The following is an 18,325-nucleotide window of genomic DNA, read 5'->3' as shown; positions in this document are numbered from 1 at the left end:
TACACTTGTTTTTTTAAACTGCATACTAAAGATATCTAATTTCTCAAGTTGTGTCTTGTTTTCAAATGATATTTTCGTTTTGTTTTACGCCCTAAACATCTCAACTGTATGCTTGTCCATCCAATGTGTTTTTGTTTTTAAAGAGCATTTCACTTCTTCAATCAGGTTGGTTATGACTAACTAATTGACTGTTTATTCAATTAAAAAAAATCAATGATTGTTAAAATTGACTTGTGTTTGCTCTATACTTGCTTTGCAGACCACCGTCAAGGTGAATATATATTGAACTTCTTAAAGAACGCTACTCCTTCCCACTGCTATACACTTCTTTGGTAAGTTACAATGATGAAAATGCTATTTTCAATCAAGTGAAAAATAAACCAACAATGCTTATAGGATTTAAGACGAAGAGCAATGATATATGCATCTGACCAGTACTTTACAACAAAAGAGACCTCAAACCTTTCCTTTTAGAAGTAGTACTACTGACCAAATAAGCGTTTATCCTCCGCCCTTTAGAGTATTTTTTCAAAAACGTTTCATAGTTATGTAATTTTTCGCCCATTATTCAACATTTGATCGGAAGTGCTGTAAGATTTTAAACCCCCCAAATATAAAATATTTAGTTCATTTTAAAAATTTGTGGTGAGATTAGCTTGATTTGAAGTCTGTTGTAACAGATTGTTTTAAACTAAAAGTGAAGTAGTTACTACCCGCTAGCAATCGCATTTGATGTCCTCTACTCTCCCTCACAAATGGATTGAATTTTTAAGTGTTGAGCATCTGATTTCTGCTCAGTAGCCCAATGTTTTCTCTTTTACGGTGAGAACAGAAGTTCTTAGGTATAGTCCCTGGGAAGTTGTGAGTCCACTACACTGAGGTGCTCCAATACTAGGATGGGACTTTGTTCAAATGTTCATTAGTTCCAAAAGGTTTTGCAGTTGTTGACAGTTCTTACAGAAAACCATTTTTAAAATAAAATATTCAACTGTCAGTAAGTTGATCTGCGGATTATGTATTTTAGATAAATTTTACAGCGATGTTTCTTATTTTCAGTTTTTTAACTAACTAGGAATTCCAACCAACTACGTTATTTGCTCACATGCTTCTATAAAATAAAACATACAGCCAAGTTAAATATCGGAAGATAAGACTAGCCTTGTGATTGCCAAAAATTATTACTTAGTTCTAACACAACTATTGCGCTCATTTTTATCAACCTAAGGTTCCGATTCAACAATAATTCATTAATTGACGTTAAATAATCCAGGAGTCAACTTAATCAATCCAAGAGGTTTATTAGATAATTTCTGCCTGACAGATCAATAAGCTAAAATTATTAGTTCTAATTTATCCGCCTACAATAACTAGAGTTATTACTGGTTTGCTTTTTACTGTCCATTTTTAGTTGGATGTAAATATTTTCCTCCAAGTTCTTAGGTATCAATATATATATATCCTGGAAAAGTCAAGGTATTTAAATGTGTTTTGCATTACGAAAACATTAGATTACAATTCGAATAGACCTTTCTTGATTCTAATAGTTGATTGCCTTTATTATTTAATTGGTTTGCAGAGCCGCATATGTCTTAGTATGTGGTGGTCTATACCATTTAGACCTTGGTATTTGAAAATGGCTTGTTATTTTACAGTCGACTTTTGTACTTCTACTCAGGTGTACAAATCGTCAACATTAGAACTTATTCTACTGTGTGATTTTTTTTAAATATTAGTATCGAACATATGTAAAATTAGAAGATTAAGGTCATTTAGTGCTGAGTACCTGACAGTTATTTTTTGGGGGTTTCAAGCCATGCAGTTAATAATGCTAGTTTCAATATAGGGAAAACAAATCAATAAGCTTTTATCTCCTCAGAAATTTGTGCTGTCGAAATTCCCATACTACATGTTTTGTAGTTTCCAATTTATGTAACTGAATTTATCCACATCAAAGTTCTTCACTGGAGCGATGTTTCCTTTTCATCGCTATTAAAGACATCTTTGTTTACAAATAATTTGTTGGTCATTTAGTATACAGCTTTTGTTTCAACTTGTTTGGGAGGTCACTGGAAACATGTGTGTACGTTAGTGACACTTGCTTGGAAAAATGTTCTTTTGTCTCCATCAGTAAATCTTCCCACAAATATTTGTCTCTTGAATTAATTGGACCTAGGAAGATGAAAAGAGACTTGTGCTATTCAGTTTATCCGAAATGAGTTGTAATATAGGCACAATAAACTTTTGATACTCTATGATGATTGTCGTGCAAACTGAATATCTAATATTTCTGACTAAACACAAATAATTACGTAGTCGACGACCAATCGTTCATATCATACGCGTAATTGTAGGTTTCATAGGTCTGAAAGTTGTAACAGTTTGTTAAGGACCTTAGTTAATATGTCTCAAATTTATTCGCATAGTATCCAATGTATAGATGAATTTTATTTTCTTAATCCTAAAGTTTTGATTATTTTATAAATGTCTGTTTTCTTCTGGTTAATTTCAAATAATAATGCCCTACCCTCCTTAATAATTAATTCTTTACTGCGGCAGTGTGCGTTCTATAGTTGATTAAAACTTCTCAGTACTCAGTCTTTATCTTGAATGTCTTTAAGTCACTAATTTGTTATTGAAATGAGCTAAATAACTATATTATATGTAGGAGAATTATAGACGATTATTTACTTACTTACTTACTTACGCCTGTTACCCCTCGTCGAGGAGCATAGGCCGCTCACCAGCATTCCCCATCCAACTCTGTCCTGAGCCTTCCTTTCCAGTTCTTTCCAGTTGCTATTCATCCTTTTCATATCGGCTTCTATTTCTCGGCGTAGTGAGTTCTTTGGCCTTCCTCTTTTCCGCTTCCCTTCCGGATTCCAAGTTAGGGATTGAGTCGTGATGCACATTTGTGATTTCCTAATGTATGTCCTATCAACTTCCAACGTATTTTCTTAATTTCCTCATCAGCAGAAAGTTGGTTTGTCCTCTCCCATAAAACTCTGTTGATGATAGTATCCGGTCAGTGAATGTTGAGTATTTTGCGTAAACAAGTGTTTATAAATACTTGTACCTTCTTGACAATGGATGTAATAGTTCTCCACGTTTCAGCTCCGTACAGTAGAACTGTCTTGACGTTCGTATTAAAGATTCTGACCTTGAAATTGGTTGAGAGTTGTTTTGAGTTCCATATGTTCTTCAATTGTAGTAATGCTGTCCTTGCTTTGTCAATCCTTGCCTTTACATCTGCATCCGATCCTCCTTGTTTATCAATGATGCTTCCCAGGTACTTGAATGTTTCCACCTCTTCCAGAGTTTCGCCATCAAGTGTGATTGAGTTGGTGTTCTCCGTGCTGTATTTGAGAATCTTGCTTTTTCCTTTGTGAATGTGGAGGCCTATCGATGCGGAGGCTGCTGCTACATTTGCGGTCTTCATCTGCATTTGTTCGTGTGTATGAGAGAGGAGGGCTAGGTCATCTGCGAAGTCCAAATCATCTAATTGATTCTGAGAAGTCCATTGTATACCGCGCTATCTCTCTTCCCTTCAGATGTCGAATTCTTCACAATCCAGTCAATCACTAGAAGGAAGAGGAATGAGGAGAGTAGACAGCCTTGTCTGACTCAGGTCCTTACTGGAAATGCATCTGTCAGCTGTCTTCCATGCACCACTTTGCACTGTAGTCCATCGTATGAGTTTTGGATAATGTTGACAATCTTTTCAGGAACTCCATAGTGTCGAAGAAGTTTCCATAATGTTCTCCCGTCCACGCTGTCTAACGCCTTTTCATAGTCGATGAAGTTGACGTATAGTGATGAGTTCCACTCAACTGATTGTTCCACGATGATCCGTAGTGTCGCAATCTGGTCTGTGTACGACCGATCCTTACGGAATCCAGCCTGATGATCCCTAAGTTCGGCGTCTACTGCGTCTTTCATCCGATTCAGCAGCACTCTGTTGAAAACTTTTCCTGGTACTGATAACAAACTGATGCCTCTGTAGTTCTCACATTTGCTCAGATCTCCTTTCTTTGGTATCTTGATGAGATATCCTTCTTCCCAGTCCATTGGCACTTGTTCCTCTTCCCGAATCTTCTTGAATAGGAGGTGAAGCATGTTTGCAGTTATTTCATTGTCTGGCTTCAGTGCTTCTGCTGGTATATTGTCAGGTCCTGCCGCCTTCCCACTTTTGATTTGTCTGATGGCCATCTTGACTTCTTCGATCGTTGGTGGAGTGACATCTATAGGAAGGTCAATGTGTGCTGGTTCGATGTTCGATGGACTCAATGGAGCTGGTCTATTCAACAGTTCCTCGAAGTATTCTGCCCATCTTTTCCTCTATTCTTGAATCTCAGTGATTGTCTTTCCTTCTTTGTCCTTGACTGGTCTCTCTGGTTTGCTATATCTCCCTGCCAATTTCTTCGTTGTATCATATAGTTGTTTCATATTCCCTTCTCTTGCAGCTTTTTCCGCCGTCGTTGCTAGTTCTCCCATGTATTTCTGCTTGTCGGCTTTAATGCTTTTCTTCACTTCCCTGTTTGCTTCTGCGTAGTCTGCTTGTGCTTTGACTTTCTCTGCTCGTGTTCGGCTGTTGTTAATTGCTAGTTTCTTGTTCTTCCTTTCTTGAATTTTGTCCAGGGTTCCCATAGAGATCCATTCCTTATGATGATGCTTCTTAGGACCAAGAACCTCCTGGCACGTTGAAGTTAGTGCTTCTTTTATCCCTTTCTAGTTGTCCTCCAAAGTAGTTTCTTGTTCTTTCAGTAGATCCTGTAGAGCCTGGAACCTGTTGTTGAGAGTTATCTTGAATTAATGGAGCTTGTCAGTATCTCGAAGGAAGGCTGTATTGAACCTTTGTAGTGCTGTTTGTCCAGTTGTCCAGTGTTTCTTTAGCTTCAGTCTCATCTTGGCCACAACCAGGTGGTGATCTGAAGCTATGTCAGCTCCTCTCTGGGTTCTCACATCTTCCATTGATCTTCGGAATTTTTTGTTGATACAGATGTGATCTATCTGGTTCTCTGTGGTGTGGTCCGGTGAGATCCACTTAGCTTTGTGTATGCGCTTGTGTGGGAATATTGTGCCGCCTATAACCAATTCGTTGAATGCACATAGGTTTGCAACTCTCTCCCCATTTTCATTTCTCTCTCCTAATCCATGTCGTCCAATTACATTTTCATATCCTGTGTTGTCCACCCCGACTTTATCATCTAGATCTCCCACCAGGATGGTGAGGTCCTTTCTTGAGCACTTAGTTATGATTGATTGCAGCCTCCCATAGAACTGATCTTTATCGTCGTCGTTGCTATCATTGGTGGGTGCATAACATTGGATAACGTTCATTGTGATCCCTTGCTTCTTTGTTCTGAATGATGCTTTGATTATCCTGGGTCCATGAGATTCCCATCCCACAAGTGCATTTCGTGCTTTTCTGGACAGCATCAGAACAACTTCCTAAGCGTGTGGAGCATTTTCCTCTTCGTGACCGGAGTACAGCAGCATCTCTCCCGTACCTAGCCTTTGTTGTCTAGTTTGTGTCCAATGGGTTTCGCTGATTCCGAGTACTGCCAAGTTGTATCTTCTCATTTCCATTGCTATTTGGCTGGTTTTTCCTGTCTCCCACATTGTCCGGACGTTCCATGTACCTATAAAGAGTGTTGCTCTGGTTGTTAGAAGGTGCATCGGTCTCGTGACTTCCGAAGAATTTCGGCTTTCATCATGAGACGTCATAATTATTCCTTCAACTCCCAGGGCAGAGTTTAAATGGTTTGAATTATTTTTTCTGGTTAGCGTTTTTTTAGCGAGTTAGCTTTTCTACGGGATGGGGTCGCTAACCCCATGCCCAACCCTCCTCCTTTACCCGGGCTCGGGACCGGCAGTAACTCTAGAAGAGCTACAGGCGGAGTTATAGACGATTATCTAATTGATATGTAACTTGTATCCTAGAAACTTTCCACTAGTTTCCTTTGTTTTTGATGTAATGGTAAAGGAAATTCTTTCTTTAGAATAATGATTACAATTTTTATTAGTATGCAAATTTAAATTGTTAAATCACTTTTTATGATTACTTTTTTCATCAATCTTTTATATCTTAACAAAGTAAACTCTGTACCTTGGATTCTAATTGGCCAGTCGATTCATATTCTGTCTTGGAATTTCTTTTCGATCCAGTAAGTACTGGTCGCTGATCCATGTTTGACATGTTTGGAACGACTATTTCTTTACAATAATCTCTAAACGTTTTTATTCAGTTTGCAAAGTTGTTTATTACTGTTGGTTATTATATCAGTCTAACGCTTTTCTCCTTGAATGTAATTAAAAGGCAGTTAACCACGTCGGTCTATACGGAAATGCTATTTGCTAGAGTTAGTCTAACTTTCGATATTATTTTAAACCCCTGAATAAATAGTGTTTAAAACATTTTGTTGGAAACAATTAATATCTCAAAGTTAGGAACAGTCGATATATACTTAGTCGCGCTAGACATTCAGGTGAAAACAATAACCTGAGAGCTCAGGAGAAAGAGAGAGAGTGAGAGCTGGCGTTCATGATATTAGAAGTAAACGTCACGTTAATTTGCTTGTTGCCTAATTATTAGTTACACTGAGGTCGCTTAGAGTTGTCTTTGAGAATAATTACGAAACATTCACTGGAAGTAGTACTAACAAGTTCTAATCTTTATCTATATTAAGCGTTTCTAAATCTGTCTTCTTTCTGTTGCTTATTTTCGTCCTTACTTATTCCCAGAGATACTTTGACAGTTCTCCCAGTTGCGTTTAACTACTCACATTACGTTCTGTCATTATCAACGTTCAGTTAAGAGTAAATTACTTTTTGGATGGCATTCTTTTGAAGGTTATTCAAGTTAAAGGTTGTACACAAAAGCACTGGATAGATGTTTTATCCAAGTTTTCTTTTGATTCACTTTTTTATTTCCTCTGTTATAAAGTGTCTCTTCATTCCTAGATCTTTGCTTATCAGTCATGAGTTATTGACTGAATCCCTTTTTGGATCCATATGGATTTTCTATACAGATAAATATCTTGTTCATTTGATCGTATTCATTTACTTTTATATGTTTTTAAATTACGAATTCATTTTTATGCAATAAATGCATTATGCACGAGTAAATCATTCGGTCAATTGATTATGAATGACTGCTATTTTCATATTAACCAAGTGCACGTTACTTGATAACTTATGCATACTAGTTACCCCTTTTAGAAGAATAGACTGCCTACTAGGATTCAACAACCAACTCTGTCCTATGCCTTCCCTTCCCAATGTTTTCGACTGCTATTCATTCACTTCATACCTGCTTCCAATTCTCGACACAACATGTTATTTAGTCCTCCACTTATCCTTTTATATCCAAGATTTCAAGTTAGTGCTTGCCTCGTGATACAGTTTGATAATTTCCGTAATGTATATCCTATCCACTTCTGACGTCTTTTCCTGATTTCCTGTTCAGCTGGAAGTTGGCTTTCTTTCTGCCACAGTAGGTTGTTGGTGATGGTGTGTCGACAACAGATCTGGTGTATCTTGTGTAGACAATTGTTTATAAACCCTTGTACTTTTGATGATAGTTGTATTTGTTCTACATGTTATATATATATATATATATATATATATATATTAACACATGACGATTTTACTATTTTGTCTAATGTCTTATTTCATTAATGGAATAAGCCTACTAAGTTTTTGGACAGCGATTATTTATTTGGATCTATGTCTGATCTGAATTCTATACGTCTCCTTCATGTATTCTCCCGATCCGGGGTTTTGAAACTTCCATTCTGATTCGTTTCTATAGCTGTCTTAGCGCATTGGTATAAGTGGCATTATAGTATGTGCAGACAAATGTTTTGAATTTACTATCCTTATTCAATAATTGTGAAGTTGATATCTTAGAATTTCCAAAAGTTTATCCAAGGACAGTGTCTTTGGGGTATGCTATGGAAGTAGTTAATTAAAAATCATTCTTTTACTCTATTTCTTCGTGTTTGTGTAGACGCCATCAGCTTTATACCTTGCAACTCAGTAGATGTTAGTGTGTACATATGAGTTATTGTTGCGTTCTTTGAAAATACACGACATCACTTTGTGGATAATCATTGTTTTGCCAAGTAGAAAGATTTGTTTGCCCAATGCAACAAATTAGGTCTTATTTTTTATCAGTGACCACCATTACTTATTTTTACTAAAATGATAATAAACATAACATATAAGAGATAAAATACTATTGAGCGAATGTGAATACACATTTAACTTAATCTATAAACATAAGTGTTACTTTAATTGTAACAAACAATAAATGAATATTGAATAGCTTTGCTAATTTTGGGTTTGTAAATGTTTATCACAATAGTAATTCAGTCAGTTTTTTGAGTCGCATGAAATTGTACTGTTTTGCTTATATTAGATATTTTTTCTGGTCCATAATGGGTTGTTGTTATATATTCTACACTAGTCAGTTGTTCTTGATTTATCTTCATTCAATTATACGATAATTGTTTTAATACATTACCTTTTTACAATAACAATAAAGTAGATTTCTCCTTATTACATACCATTGATACTTTTTAATGCAGGACATCAGTTTTATTTCTCTCTCTTCCTATCTCGCTGTTTTTTTTCTTAATCTCTATTCTCAGTGTCTAGCCTATGTATCTTCAACTCCAGAATTATCTCCTGGTGAATTGTTCGTAGCTGTTGTGAATAAATTTTACCATGATGCTCAAAAAGATTCAAGTCTTCGGAAATCAATAAAATTCACAAATATGATTATTAAATTTTTACGAAATTATGCAAATTATTACGTATGTCACATAAATTCTTTTTAAATTTTCATTTAAAGCCAAAGGCTTTTTTCTTAATGCAAAGCTTCAAATGTTTTCTGATTATTCTTACTGTTTTTAACTTTGTCATTCGAGATTCAATTTATTGTAGGTTGATGTATCGCTTGTTAACAGTGAGGAAAAAACCCAAATTTAATGGTTTCTTCCTGCTATATGGACAGTTGACTTTCCCCAATATTGAATTCTGAACTGTTGATTAAATCGTTAACCTTTCACCAATGGATGCAATTTCAGTAAATAACATTTCTCTGCTAGTTGTTAGTTTAATGGAAATTTCCAATAATTCTAAATTGAAACCTATTATAGCCTATCTATTTCGGAATTGAAATTCATTCAGTTTAGTAATCATATACATGTATGAGTCGCAATTCGTATCTGTGTCCTAACAATACTACAAGATTAGCCAAACATATTTTGGCAAAGGAGTGTTTGAATTTTAAACCTAGTTATTGAAAAGCAAGTACTCCACAAACTTAGAAACTACAATGCATGAAAAGTGAGACAAGTCCACACGTCTTCTTTTACTAAAAGGAACATCTCAAATGCACAGCTATGGTATGTTATGAATTTTTAAAAAAAGAACAAGGCCGTATGCCAATTTGTTGTGATTTTATGTCCGACTTTTAATCACGTGGGTTATCCACTAATCGGAATACGACTTGTCTAATCTAAACACTGTGCCACATCAGTAACGTTCAACTGGTATGAATAGTCTAGGGTCCTTATTGGTCCCTTGTCCGCCTAGCCTTTCCAATCGAGTTCAGAACACCAATTGCAGCTTCCGCTATGCGAATCATTTGTTTCAAGCATACTCGGTTTATATACTAGACAGACAAACTGCATCACACCATTAAAATAGAAAATAATATTTGTACAACATCAAGCCAAATATGGCTGTGAACGTGGGATACAGTAATCAATAAACTGAATATAATTTAGGGATAGTAAATCGTATGATAATAATTCATAGATCAAAATAAAGCTTATAATAAAATGAATATAGATATACACAATTTAATTACTCAATAGTCAAACAATAAGAATATATATAGAATAATAGTCCATTAATAGGTCCTGGGAGTTGCCCGTACTTATGTCTTCACCATGATATAACAATGGTATATATCTGAAACCATGTGTATAAGTAGATAGGTGTTGATTATCAGTATACGGTTGTGAAGATATTTGATTTTCATTGAAATTATGAACCTATCAATGTTAGACCATGATTTAAAACTGGAAGCACTGGACGACCGTTGTAGTCCTAGTATTGGACTCTTCGGTAGTGCGCATCCACAACCTTGCACGCAGGAATCAAACCCATGACCATTGGTCTTGCGCATAAATGCCTAACCTCTAGACCACTGAACCGGTATTTAATGGTTTTAAAGTTTAACTTCAACCAATTCAATGGTTTCAGGGTTTCAGTAGTGGTCCAACATTGATCGTTTCATGATTTCGACGAGATGTTGATTAATGAAGATACTCTTTGTTTCTCAAAAATCAATCGTAGGAAGTTGATCTACCGAATAATTGTTATCATCTAGCCATTATTGTTGCATTTTATTCTACTCTATAGTGTAAACATCGTAGATGTTGTGCAACTGATTGGCAAATATATTTGTCACATATTGCATAAATATAAACTCACCAATAATGCTACTACATTTTTCTTTCCTCTTATCAGTATTTCATTCTCTTCAACCCTATATCCTATTATCCTTTTTACCTATCTCTATTTATTTCCCCAAAATGCTTTTTGTTACTATTTAGTGTCAATGATCTTCTATTCATTAATATGTTTTAGCTTGTGTATTCAAATTACTTAGTAAATAAGTACTACATATATATATTTTCATAGTTAAAATCATGAGTCGATTGAAGCTAGACCACCATGGAAAACCTGGAAGCTGACGAGTGCCAAGTAGCACGAAACCCGGGTCCAAGGTTTCTTGTTGACCACCTCAAACCACCATCTTATCTCAAAACCTGGAAGCACTGGACGGCCGTTTCGTCCTATTGTGGGACTCCTCAGCGGTGCGCTTCCACGATCCCGCCTCGCGAGCTTCAATCGACTCATGATTTCGACTATGAAAATACTGAAATCTCCACAAAACCCGTTCTGATCATTATCATATGCCAACTAGTAACTGACTTCAAGAGATGTTTCCTGGAGTTCTAGTGGGAAGCAGTGACCAGTGGAGTTCAAACCACGTCTGTTGTGAGATATCAACTCACTGAAGACAATTGGTGAACGGTTGCTCAAACTTCGTGGATTGGTTGAGGTTAGACATTAACACCGTTGGATGCCGGCTCAGTGGTCTATCGGTTAAATGCTCTGGCGCGAAACTGGTGGGTCCTGGGTTCGAATCTCGCGGGGCGAGGTCATGGATGCGCACTGCTGAGGAGTCCCACAATAGGACGAAACGGCCGTCCAGTGCTTCCAGGTTTTCCTTGGTGGTCTAACTTCAATCAACTCATGATTTCAACTATGAAAATACTGAAATCTCCACAAAACCCTTTCTGATCATATACATATTTGCAATTCACTGACCCGATGTCATTTAAACAAAACCAATATATTGCATGTTCAAATTTTACCATATGGAATATGATTATTCATAAAAATATGAAGCAAATTTGATTTGATTTTATAATATTATCTACTTGCTTCTAACCATTTCTTTTTTTAAAAAAATTTTATCATTTCAATCTTTTAAAGCCATCCTTACAATATCCAAAAGAATCTCAACTTATTTTGAAACAATTGGCCAGTGAGAATTGCACTTTTCTTCGAAATACACTAAACAATTTTGTTTGTTAAAAAAACAAACTTATGTCCCTGTACGAATCATTTCTGTACTATTCATTATAAAAATATATATCTGGAGAAAATGCTCATTGCCTTTTTGTCTTCTCTATCTCTCTCTCTTTCTTCCATAATAATAACAATTTTACATTATTTAATTTGATTCTCTTTATTTTAGCTTTTGAATATTCCTACCAGGAACAATGAATATTGGTGATAAATTTATAACGAAATTGTTAGATATGAAATTACAAAGAGAAAATGTATTCAGGTAAGATTAATATTATTTTTAAATGAAATCGAATGTAGTTTAATGTTCATGTGATGTGGATTGTATTCTTGTAGCTTGACACACCAAAACTGGTTATATATAAGTAGGTATACAATAAATACTTATTAGTAATGTATTCTACAACGATTGACTAAGACAGTTCTTGAAAACTGTGGACAATCAATAATTTATTATGTAAGAAAGAAATAACATAGTTTTGCAAATGTTCTAACAAGCATTTGTTGAATGTGCACAAGGAAGTTAAAATTTGTGAATTTGTTTACTTTTTTTAAAGTAGTCTTCACAAGTAGTATGTGTGTAATTTTAAGCAGAAATACTTTCGGTATAAAGGAATTTGTTTTAGGAAAGTTGTTTTGATGATAACTTTCGGTTAGCAAGTTCCGCTTTCTATCTCCAAGACTTGATGTGGTGAAAATACCCAGCCTATAAATCTCCAAGTGATCGTTGAGTGGTTTATGTTTCTAAAGGAAATAGAATTTCAGCTCATACATTGGATGGTGAATTTGTTTTAAATATCGAGATTTGTGGTCGTAGACATTAAAACGTGTCATATAAAAGTATTATACTATTTTGAAATATAAGTATTTTCAAAATATCAGTTGTCTATATTCTGTTGATAGCTGTAGGAGTTCACCATTTAGATTTGACTTAGTGAATTTCTGTAAAATAAGTAACTCCTAGTAACAATGTTATAAGTTATATACATTTTTTTATTCAATCGGAAGGTTAGTACAGAAGCTTTTTTTCTATCAGATATTCGACATTTTATTACTATAATGACAAGAAACTTGAAAATTTTGCGACTATCATGTAATAGTGCTTTGTCTTTGAAATATATACTTTTTTACTGTGAACTCATAATCAGACTGTAATCTCTCATGTGATTGTTTGCAGAGGTGAACGCGTGTTCTTGCCTAATCCACGAACTATTTATGGTGGTGAGCTCATGGCTCAAGCTTTAATGGCTGCTAGTAAAACCGTTTCTAAAGATTTCAGACCGAATAGCTTGCACTGTTATTTTCATGACCGATGTAAGTTAATTGGTAATGAGTTTTGTAAAAACGTATCATGGGGCAATTTTAAATCAAAAGAAAAATGTCTTTTCAATCATGATGTAGTGGATTATCTTCGAGATAATTCCTTAGGCTCTCTATATCAATCGTCCTCATAACCTTTATTAAATAAATCACAAGTGTGTGTGAATTTCAGAAAGGAGCACGAATTGCTGACTACAATTCATTATCGAAGAGCAGAGATCACTAAGCCACAAGTTCATCAAGCTAATTCGAACAGTATTGTAAACACGAGCGATTACAGAGACAAATCAAAGAACTAAATGAAGAATCGAATGAATTAATAATATTCATCATATATATATATATATATATATCAAGCTATATAAGTAAGAAAGAGGAATATGTGTAGAGATCGTAACACGTGATCGAGCATACAGTTCATACAGACATGATAATATACAAATTGTTGTTCGAATTACACTGTCTGTTAAACAAGTTAATCTCACAGCTTGTCCTGTAGACCTCGAATGTTGATTGGCTCTTGTTGACCTTAAACAATGACCCTTAAACAATGAACGGGTTTAAATGGTCCCCCATGATCCCCTCCTTTCCTTTAGGTTTGTTTTTTTTTTTCCTTTTTGGTTTATTTTTTTTGCTTTTTTTTTTGTTCGCCTTTTTGTTTTTGTTGTTTTTTTTTTGTTTTCCTTTTTTCCAAATTTTATATTTTTTTTTTTTTTTATTTTATTTATTTTAATTTTTTTTTTTATATTTTTATTAATTTTTAAAATATTTTTTATTTATTAAATATAAATTTAAATTAAATTTTTTTTAAACTATAAAAAAAAAACAACGTTAAAAATAAAAAAAGATAAAATTTAAACATGGAGTTTTACCGAGGACAAAGCCTGTGAGCCATATGTGGAGAAATTCAAACATTTCACTTTTACCTGAAGTTTGTGTTGATCATGTCATTCAGAAGAACGATGAAAGCTCCACGACCAAACCGTCCAGCTCAGAGAACAAAACTCCATCAAAATCATCAAGCTGAGCTACAAATTTCCACCATCTCATGTATGTTTTTACTGTCTTGACAGCTCATTGTTTTATTACCCATCTAGCTTTGACTATAAATCGTAATCACAGTTTTCAAGCTGTGTTCTTATGAAATCCGGTGAAATAATTTAACTTTTAATTCATTGACTTATTTAGTTTTTTGTATTGAAACAATCTTTGAAATTCCCGTTTTGCTTTTCGTTAGTTCCATTTAGCATAGAGTACGTTAAAATCTACGGTAATGGTATAATATTTTTAATTGTAGGAAAATTCGATCAGCTTGAAGTTTTTATTACAAACCATCTATAATTAATAAAAAAATTAGCATAAATTTTTCAATATCTTTTTGATTTGGAGAAAATTCACAGGGGATTTTCTCTTACTTTAAGCATATCAAAGGACATATGTACAACCTAAAATGACGGTTAATAATTTGTCTGTCGAGTTTTTCAACTTCTTAAGCTCAAATGATTTGATTCGATCTTTTATGATCTGTAGTTCGTATCGCAATAAATTCAGTAAACTTCTAATGGTAATGATGTGGCAAGTAGACTGAAAGATGAAGTCCTATTTTTTGTAAGAAGAAAGGTGTTGGGGAGATCCAAATGATTCCTCGAAATAGTACACAGGGGCTCTGAAGACGATATGAAACTTTTTATCCCATCAGCGTTGAGTAGAAGTTTCTCAGAAAAATCTATGAAGTAAAGTCACGCGTCACATTTCTAATGGGATGACTACGTACCCTTCTATTGTTTCGTATGGTTCCAGAAGCCCAGAGCCTTCTGAAATTCTATAGATACCCTCAATTTTCTGTACATGGATTAACCTTGGAAAAAAGCGTTCTCTCCACAGTTCGCGCTTTTTCTCTCGTATTCAAGTTATCTTCTAGATTTAGCCTGGGGCCATTAGAAGAGCTTAACAAACCGATTCAAGTGTTCAATTAAAAGACTTATCAGCTAACTGTTACAAATCTGTCTAAAAATCCAAACTTATGTTTCTTCTCACATTTTTTATCAATGCAGAAACATTAGAGTAATGAATTTAGTACTTCGCTGGGGGGAAATATTGAAGTTATTGATTGGAAAGCATCATCGAAACGATAGCTAAGATCTCAGTTACATGGTGATTATTTTTCGCGTTTTCCGACCAGCGTCTTCGGTTTTATAAATCGTTAAATAAAAGTAAAGATATGACACCATTTAGTGATGTTTCTCTCTACTGTGTAATGTAGGTCAGTGATTTTCAGTTATGAATGATAAAATATTGGAAATCGATTATTGGATATTCTCAGTATCATCTCTGAAAAATAACCAGGATATGACTGGATATTTTCTCTGTCCTAAGCTTTTGATTCTAATCTATAGCCATCTTTTTTCTATAATTTCATTTTCCCGTTGATTTACTTTGATTTTCTTTTTACTTTAAGGATGTGCTTTTGTTATTCCATATTAGAGACTGAAAGCTTATGTTATATTTTCGTCATTTTTCTGATTTGTTGATGCTTTAATTTGTTTTTTTCAGCAAATGTACTTGAACCAAATGATTACCATGTTACAAAACTTCGTGATGGACGTTCATTTTGTCATAGATTAGTTGAAGCTTTTCCAATAAATAAAAGTGAATCGGATTTAATTGCTCCATATTTTCGCATGGATTGTTCATTTAAAACACCCGAGAAGGATCCTGCATCCTTTTTGTCTCCCATGCCTCATGTTCAGTCTGTTGAGAAACTCCAAGATTTTAATTCATATGTGAAATCACTTGACTTGTAAGTCTAATGTTTGAAACTTTTGGTGGCGATTTTACTTTTTACTCACGCCTGTTACCCCTTATAGAAGAATAGACTGCCTACTACGGTTCAACAACCAACTCTGTCCTAGGCCCTCCTTTCAAAATTGTTTTTGGCCGCTATTCATTCTTTTCATATCTGCTTCCAATTGTCGACGTAACATGTTATTTAGTCCTCCACTTTTCCTTTTCCATTCAAGATTTCAAGTTAGTGCTTCCCTCGTGATACAGTTTGATGATTTCCATACTGTGTGTCCTATCCACTTCCAACGTCTTTTCCTGATTTCCTGTTCAGCTGGAAGTTGGTTTTCTTTCTGCCACAGTAGGTTGTTGATGACGGTGTATGGCCAACAGATTTGGAGTATCTTGTGTAGACAATTGCGTATAAATACTTGTACTTTTGATGATGGTTGTATTTGTTCTACATGTTTCTGCTCTTTACAATAGAAGTGTCTTGACGTTCTTATTGAAGAAGTTGTAGACCATACATATGCAGTGAATCATTAATGTGTTTTTATATTGAGACATCACATATATATTATTTTATTATGAATGTGTTTCTGTGTTTACACTCAAGTTTTATTTATTACAATATCACAAATTATATACAGATAGGTGGGAGAAGATGTTCTTATATCCACTGAAACTTTACCTTCAAGATACAATGGGAACAACGGATAATGTGACAATCAGGTATTCTGATACATTGAAGGCAATATTTAAGCTGAAACTATGGTGACAGGATTTATCAGTTTTCATCGGGAATAGGACAAATACTTGTAAAATACAGTATAAAAAATGAAATTCTTAACTGTTGGTGAATTTCTTAGGACGAAGGATTTGCTAATATTTATTTATTTTATTTTATTTATTTAAACACATATATATTGGTACAAAAGGGCACCAGGTACATATGCGCCACACAAAATAATGAAAGTAGGAAGAGAAGGGATGAAAAGATAAGGCGGACTGAAATGTACAACCAGAAGACTCTTTCAGTTAGGAAAGTTAGAACCATTCTTTATGTAGAATGTAAAAGAAGGTTGCAGCAGGATCGCCACTGGCTTCTATTCTGAGCCATATCTGATAACGTCTCTAGCCACTGTGTTGCACCATCTCTCGGTCCCCAACCAGGGAGTCGTGAAGGACCAACAGAAGCTAGCCCTTTGCAGCTCTCTTTCATGCCACGACACCATGTCATACACTGACCTCCTCTCCGCTTTTTCCAACCAGTCCCAGGGTCGGCAAATAATGCACGACGTGGAAGTCTCTGGGACGACATTCGTAAAACATGTCCAAGCCACCGAAGTCGATATTTCAAGATGGTGACACCAATTGAATTATCGTCTCTGCGCCCGAACACACGATGCCGAACCTCTGCATTACTAACATGGTGTTGCCACTGGATGTCAGCAATCCTTTGGAGACAACGATGATCGAACACAGAGAGACGTCTAACATCCTCAACTCGGAGAGGCCAGGTTTCACAAGCATAGAGCAAAACTGCTCTCACCGACGCGTTGTAGATCCGACCTTTTACAGCCAGACTAACATCACGAAGGCGCCAAAGATGGCCCAGATTGGCATAAACCGCTCTGGCTTTCATTATACGTGCATCAATCTCATCACTCACGCCACCACCAGCACTTATGTAGCTACCTAGATACACGAACTTGTCAACTACTTCGATCTCCTCACCATCCAGGGTGAGTACAGGATGAGAATCCTGCCAGTCTTGTAGGAGTACTTTGCACTTGGAGGGTGCAAAGCACATGCCGTACCTGCGGACACTGATTGCCAACTGATTAAGTGCGGATTGCATGCCTTGGGCATTATCGCACAGTAAGACAATATCATCCGCATACTCGAGGTCGAGAAGTCGTTCTCCAGGCAACATATCCACACCGCCATTACTTACATCCATCAGAGCTGTTTCCAGGATGTCGTCGATGGCAAAGTTGAAGAGGAATGGTGAGATCGGGCAACCCTGCCTAACCCCACTGCTCGAATGGAACAAGGGAGAAAGGTGGTTGTATGCCCTCACTCTGCCTGAGGTGTTCGTATACAGGGCCTTTAAGATGTTAATGAACTTCTCAGGCACACCCTTCTTCAATAGACAATCCCAGAGAACAGTCCTGTCCAACGAATCGAAGGCCGCCCTGATATCAAGAAACACTACGATTGTTGGCCTGCGATAAGTATGACGGTGTTCTAACATTTGGCGGAGGGTGAAGATGTGATCAATGCATCCTCGACCAGAACGAAAACCAGCCTGCTCCTCGCGAGTCAATCGTTCTCGGGTTTTAAACAACCTACGAAGAATGATAGAAGCCAATAGTTTGGACGCAATCGAAAGTAGACTTATCCCCCGATAGTTATTGCAGGAACAACGTGAACCCTTTTTAAAGATAGGGACGACTATTGACTCATTCCATGATGTTGGAACACTTTCTTGCTCCCAAACATTTGTGAACAACACAGTCAATTCCTTAGTCAGAAAGTCACCACCATC

At 35.7% G+C, this 18,325-nt stretch overlaps 1 protein-coding gene across 1 annotated transcript in view; it reads left to right on the top strand.

The window, feature by feature from the left end:
• Positions 1–18,325, top strand: part of Smp_150820 (acyl-CoA thioesterase-related) — a gene marked incomplete at its 5' end in the record, with an annotated part of 30,378 nt that overhangs the window by 4,448 nt on the left and 7,605 nt on the right. Inside the window, 5 exons of the mRNA XM_018796921.1 lie at positions 260–332; positions 6,095–6,164; positions 8,652–8,816; positions 11,578–11,629; positions 15,547–15,793. Of these exons, the coding sequence (XP_018652014.1) occupies positions 260–332; positions 6,095–6,164; positions 8,652–8,816; positions 11,578–11,629; positions 15,547–15,793 (607 nt within the window). The remainder of the gene's footprint in view (positions 1–259; positions 333–6,094; positions 6,165–8,651; positions 8,817–11,577; positions 11,630–15,546; positions 15,794–18,325) is intronic.

This window comes from Schistosoma mansoni, chromosome 4 (genome assembly GCF_000237925.1).
Source record: "Schistosoma mansoni strain Puerto Rico chromosome 4, complete genome".
In the NCBI taxonomy this organism is placed as follows: Eukaryota; Metazoa; Platyhelminthes; class Trematoda; order Strigeidida; family Schistosomatidae; genus Schistosoma; species Schistosoma mansoni.
The sequence above is the reverse complement of the archived record's forward strand: the minus strand, read 5'-3'. Positions and strand labels throughout refer to the sequence as shown.